The following is a 5,316-nucleotide window of genomic DNA, read 5'->3' as shown; positions in this document are numbered from 1 at the left end:
ATGGCTGCCTCCTTCTCATTGTTCAGTTGTCAATCCAAAGTTTACATTCTCAGAGAGCACCTACCAGTTCCTCTTTCCACATTGTTTTCATTGTAGTAGTCATCAACATTTGAGTTTACCTACTATATTGTCTTATCTAGTTCTGACCTTTCCCCTCTTTGAGGGTGAGGAAGTTGATGTTCATCATCATTGTGTCTCCAGCTATAAAAACATGTTCCACATAATAAGACCCAAAGAGATTCATCTTATGTGAAAAAGAACACTGAAACACTGACACTTGAAGGAATTGGAAAGCCGACTTTTAACCACGGTGGCGCCTCTTTCCCGAGTGGCACAGTGTGCAGGGAAACCTTCGATGGCCAAAACTGCACATTGCGGAGCTTGGAAACGCCTGTGCACAAGGCCACTGTCAGCCTGACGTTAAGGCCGCGGGCCTGACCCCGCCGCCGCCGACGCCCTCCTCACGACAGCCCTGCGCTGGCTGCCCTCATATGCTAGTGCGCATGCTCCGACCACGCCCATTGTGTCACAGAATGTCTCCCGGGCAACCCCTGACGCGCTGGGGAGGAGCTGGATGCTGAGTGCGCGGAGTGGAGCTCAGAGCTTGGAACTGCGGAGCGGAGCAGTGGCTGAGCTGCTGAGCAGTGGAGCGGAGACGTCTGCCGAGAGGCGCTGAGCGTGCCCTTTTGACAGGCTGGAGACTTTCTTGACTATGGACGTTGAAGATAAACCATATTTTTCTAGTTTAGAGGAGGAAACTGCTTTCTGGAAGGAACTTTCCTTCAAGTATAAACAAAGATTCCAGGAAACTCTGGATGAGCTACTTGAATTCCAGGAAAGAAGCAGAGAATTAGAAGCAGAGTTGGAGGCAGAGTTAGAACTGGCTGAACAAAGTAAGAGAGACTTGCAAGCTGATAACCAAAGACTGAAATACGAAGTGGAGGCATTAAAGGAGAAGCTAGAACATCAGCATGCACAAAGCTCCAAGCAGGTCACAATATTAGAGGATGATTTAAGTCAGACTCGGGAGGTTAAGGAGCAGTTGCAGAAGTACGTGAGAGAGCTGGAGCAAGCCAAGGATGACCTGGAGCGCGCACAAAGGGCAACAGTAGTTTCACTGGAAGAGTCTGAACAAAGGCTAGATGAGGCCCTCGAAAGAAATGCATATTTAGAAAGCGAACTTGATGAAATGGAATCTTCGTTGGTCTCTGTGCAGAACTTAAAGGATGAAGTAAGAGAGTTAAAACAAGAACTAGCAGCTCGGGAAAGAGAAGAACTAACCAGAAAGAAAACTCTAGACTCTGAAAAGAGGGATTCTGCTGTGCAAGTGTCACTTTCTTTGCCAGCCACTCCTGTTGCCAAAGGAATGGAAAACAGTTTTCCTTCACCCAAAGCTATACCAAACCATTTTGGTATGAGCCCACTAACTCCTGCCAGTACATCGGCACTAAACATGGGGAAGGATCTCTTATGGAAGGTAGTATGGGCATTCGTATCAAAATTAACAGACTGCAGGAATTTTCCAGAGTTCCAAGCATCACGAAAATCCTGTATTACAGGGAATTATAGCTGGTTTGATAATCGGCTACAGCAAAAAGCTCTGTTGATCAGGGCATTCGCCTTTGTTTAATAAAGGGGCAGTGAACTACTTTGACCAGCTGCTCCTCCACTTGGACTGGGCCCCTTGCACCCATTGTTGGCCCCAGATGTGCTGCCTCTCAGTCTGTGTGAACACCCCCGCCTCCAGGTGGGTGCTCCTGCCCTCTCAACAATCCATGGAGAAGGGGTCAGTTCTGTAAAGCTACTTATCACACCATATTTCATCTTTCTGAGCCTTGTCTATTTTTTTCTTTTCCCCCATCACCAATTGTCTGGGCTTACACCACCCAAATAAAGGTGCGTTATCTAAACTTTTTATCTTAAACTCAGGGTCTACTTTCTTAAGAACCTAGGCCAATACAGTTGAAAAGTCCCTTTCCCAATGCCTAAAATATGTATTCAGAATTTACTACTCATTTTCTCTTCTATGAGATCATATACACTGTTATTTACCTTTTTTTTTCTGTGAAATTTATTGTTTCCACATTGAAAGATTTTTTTTAGGGGAAAAAAATCCATTAGGAACTCATTCTGCTCTCAGGCCATTAAACTTAGCTGTCTTGCCCATCAGTTCATAAAACTGAGCTGTGAATGACCCCAGCAACTTCTAAGTCATCTCGTTATGCCACAGCAAAACAAGAAAAAGAAAAATGGCCAGCAACTGTGCTTAATTCTGATTAAAAAATACTAGCAACTATGATTCTCAACATTTGCTTAAATGAGTTGTAATAAATCTTAAAACACTTTTTATAATTACAAAATTAGTTAAAGAAAACTTGAAGCTATAACAGTGATCGGTAGCAGGTATGTTTTGTTTTCCTTTAATAATAAATGGCTTTTGTGCTTTTACTTAGAGTCAAAAAAGCAAGGTATGGCTGTCAAAAACACGTCAATTTGAAAAATGACAGAAACATGTTATCATTCCTTATTAGAAAGGTTCTCAAGCGGTCATTACACATTTTAATTTTTCACTTAAAAGAGGAGATAGTAATTTTTATGCTTAAAAACCTCATTTAATTGTTCATTTTCTTTAAATCTTCATAGAGAACTTATTATCTTTATCAAAATCAAATGTTATTCTTCTCCTTTCTAATTATCAATGCCTTTAAAAAGGCAAATCATGTTAAGTATAAATTATCAGCTTTATAACATATTCTAATCTTTTTCCAAAAGTTGAAAAGTAAACCTTCCATGGTAGAGGACAAATCAATATCAAACTTCTGGTTTTTAAAATCCTCCCAACATTTACGTTGCCAGGCAGCTGCATCTAGGGAGGCCTCTCCCTGTGTACTAGGTGAAACCTCAATATGAATTAGGGCTGGGGGAGGTTCTTGGCTCTGAACAAGAATTCTTGAACAAGTTGAATGAGTATAGGTGAGGAAGGAATTCATTAAAGGGAGAGTAGAAGTGAGTGGCAGCTGCTTTGCTGGCAGCAAAAGGCAAGGAAGAACAGAGGGAGGAAAGGGAAACTCACTGAACCCCTGCTCAGCATAGGGCAAATCCCTTGCCAACTCCTGAAGCCAGGGTCACCTGGCATCCAGTGCCTGCTTGAAATCTGCACTGCATGGGAACTAAGCCCCTATAACCCCAGGATTTGGAGGAGCCACAGAGCACTGGATGGAGTGAGTTCATGTTCTGAGAACTTCCCAAAGGCAAAGAAGGAAGATTTTTGGTCAGGCTACTAAGAAGCATGATTGTACAGCTGCAGTCCTGTCTGGGTCACCCAGGTGATGGGAACTTGCAAACCCAAATCAGATTTGCGCTTTCTTACTTGACTGAAGTAGGATAGAGAGAGTGAAAACTTGTGCTTAAGTGTATACAACTGAATGAAATAGCAAAGTGACATTGCCACTTACCACTGGAAGAGCGCAGAGACAAAATGTAGTAAGTGAGCAGTGAGAAGTCTTTATCTAAGGGAAAAAGTACACACTGAAAGAAAGGGGAGTGCACCTCACTCAGAGAGGTGGTGGGCTCAACTGCTTAGGATTCTCTTTTAAGGCCTTCAAGAATGGGACAAAGGGTGGGGGTGGGGGGCCCAGAAGGTGTAGGCTTCACATGTGGTCTCATGATGTCTGTCTCCAGTGAGAGGCATGTCACCATCCATAATCTGTCCTCTAGATATTCTGTAAGATAAGCTTAACCCAAGGGATTTCTTGATCCTGTTCTGCAAGATAGTGGGTAACCTCAAGCAGTGAGGACATGCCATTTAGGAGTGCTGGTGCTGCTTTAATACAGGGTCAGTTATTGTCTGATTATCATAAAACATTTTAGGAATCCTGCCTCCTAACTACCTCGTTTTTAAAATGGGATCTTAGCCTTAAGATGGAGTTTCTCCTCTTCTTCCTATACTATTTATATCTCAGCATTTTTAATCATAGGCAGGAAATATTAATCATGATGCTTCCCCCATGTCCCTTTCCTTCCTCATTTATGCATATTTATAAAGGAATGAGAAATATAAAGGAATGAAAAGATTACAGAAAAAATAAAAACTATAGCAAAGCAGTATTTCTATGGAGAATATCATCATGGAGAGGTTTTCTTTCCTCTTTCAGTTCTGAACTAGGAGCATGACCTACTTCTTAAAGGGCTGGAATTCCCCTCTTGCTCGAAGATGATAAATGATACTATTTAACATTACATATTCAATTTTCTGATGGTCACATTCCCTTAAATAGGTATCTGGTAAAAGAAAAAAAACATTTTGCATGTAAACTTTCTTCTTAGAAAAATTATAGCTGACATTTGCTGTTTGTTACAACAGATATTTAGTTAAATGTTTCATGTGAGAATCTTGTTTACCACTCATAACAGCCTTATGAACTTGGTACCAGTGCTATCTGTGCTTTATAGGTGAATTGAGATCAAGAGAGGTTAAGAGAAAGAAGCCCAGTCAAACTGATGACAAGGGGCTGTACGCCTAACCTCAGCTACTTCTTCCCATAGCAGTGCACAAAGGAAGGGCACCTCGTGGAAGAGCAGTAACTCATAATTTAAGCGGAATTCTAGGATGACCAAGAACTCCTTCCAACTCCACAAACGATGTAGAGGTCACTCCCCCACTGGAAGGCATAAATCCATATAGACCATTAGGCGAAATCTTCAGTTAACTTACAATATAACCCAGCCAGGGACACACTGGGCCTGATAGGGAGGAAAGACACTGCATACTAGTGGAGTTGAAAAACCTAGTCAGCTGCTAGCAGCCAGAGCAGGGAGACCTTGCATACACTGGACTTGATTCTGAGGGTATAAGATCGAGGGGAGTGGAGTATTCAATTGGCTGAGAGAAGTCTGTCTCTTTGGGAGCACTCTCCTCAGGTACAGCATGCATCACCTAGCAAGGACCAGGGAGAGGTTGCAGGCACACTACTAGGATGGCTCCTAGAAGGAAGGAGTCACTGATGGTCCATACTAAGTGAGAAATGTCAGAACTGATGACCAATGGTGTAAGAAGGGATTAAATCCTCAGGGAAGTGTGGGTGCTAAATGTGGATTATGATGTAATTCTTATTCTGTCAATAGCTCAAAGGTCATTCATATGATGCCATTGTGTCCCTATAACACACTAGCAGACATCCATCACTCCACACCACCACTCATCAAACAGCAATATTGTGATTGCTGGTTTATTTTCATAAGACAAAAGTGTGGATTTATGCACTAGTTGGATGCTTCTTTGAGGCTAAGAATTCTATTTTCATCTTTTGCCAACAC

The 5,316-nt window shown here is 42.3% G+C and overlaps 1 protein-coding gene across 1 annotated transcript; it reads left to right on the top strand.

The window, feature by feature from the left end:
• The first annotated feature begins 567 nt into the window (after window positions 1–567).
• LOC130684739 (nuclear distribution protein nudE-like 1) lies at window positions 568–2,429 on the top strand. The gene has a single exon (XM_057506640.1). It carries the CDS (start codon window positions 713–715, stop codon window positions 1,628–1,630), a length of 918 nt encoding a protein of 305 aa, XP_057362623.1. The 5' UTR covers window positions 568–712; the 3' UTR covers window positions 1,631–2,429.
• The last annotated feature ends 2,887 nt before the right edge of the window (window positions 2,430–5,316 follow it).

The sequence above is a fragment of the Manis pentadactyla genome, chromosome 9 (genome assembly GCF_030020395.1).
Source record: "Manis pentadactyla isolate mManPen7 chromosome 9, mManPen7.hap1, whole genome shotgun sequence".
Taxonomy (NCBI): Eukaryota; Metazoa; Chordata; class Mammalia; order Pholidota; family Manidae; genus Manis; species Manis pentadactyla.
The sequence above is the reverse complement of the archived record's forward strand: the minus strand, read 5'-3'. Positions and strand labels throughout refer to the sequence as shown.

Bases quoted from the DNA above. Each gene is read 5' to 3' on its own strand.
- LOC130684739 (XM_057506640.1), top strand. From the start codon at position 713: ATGGACGTTGAAGATAAACCATATTTTTCTAGTTTAGAGGAGGAAACT.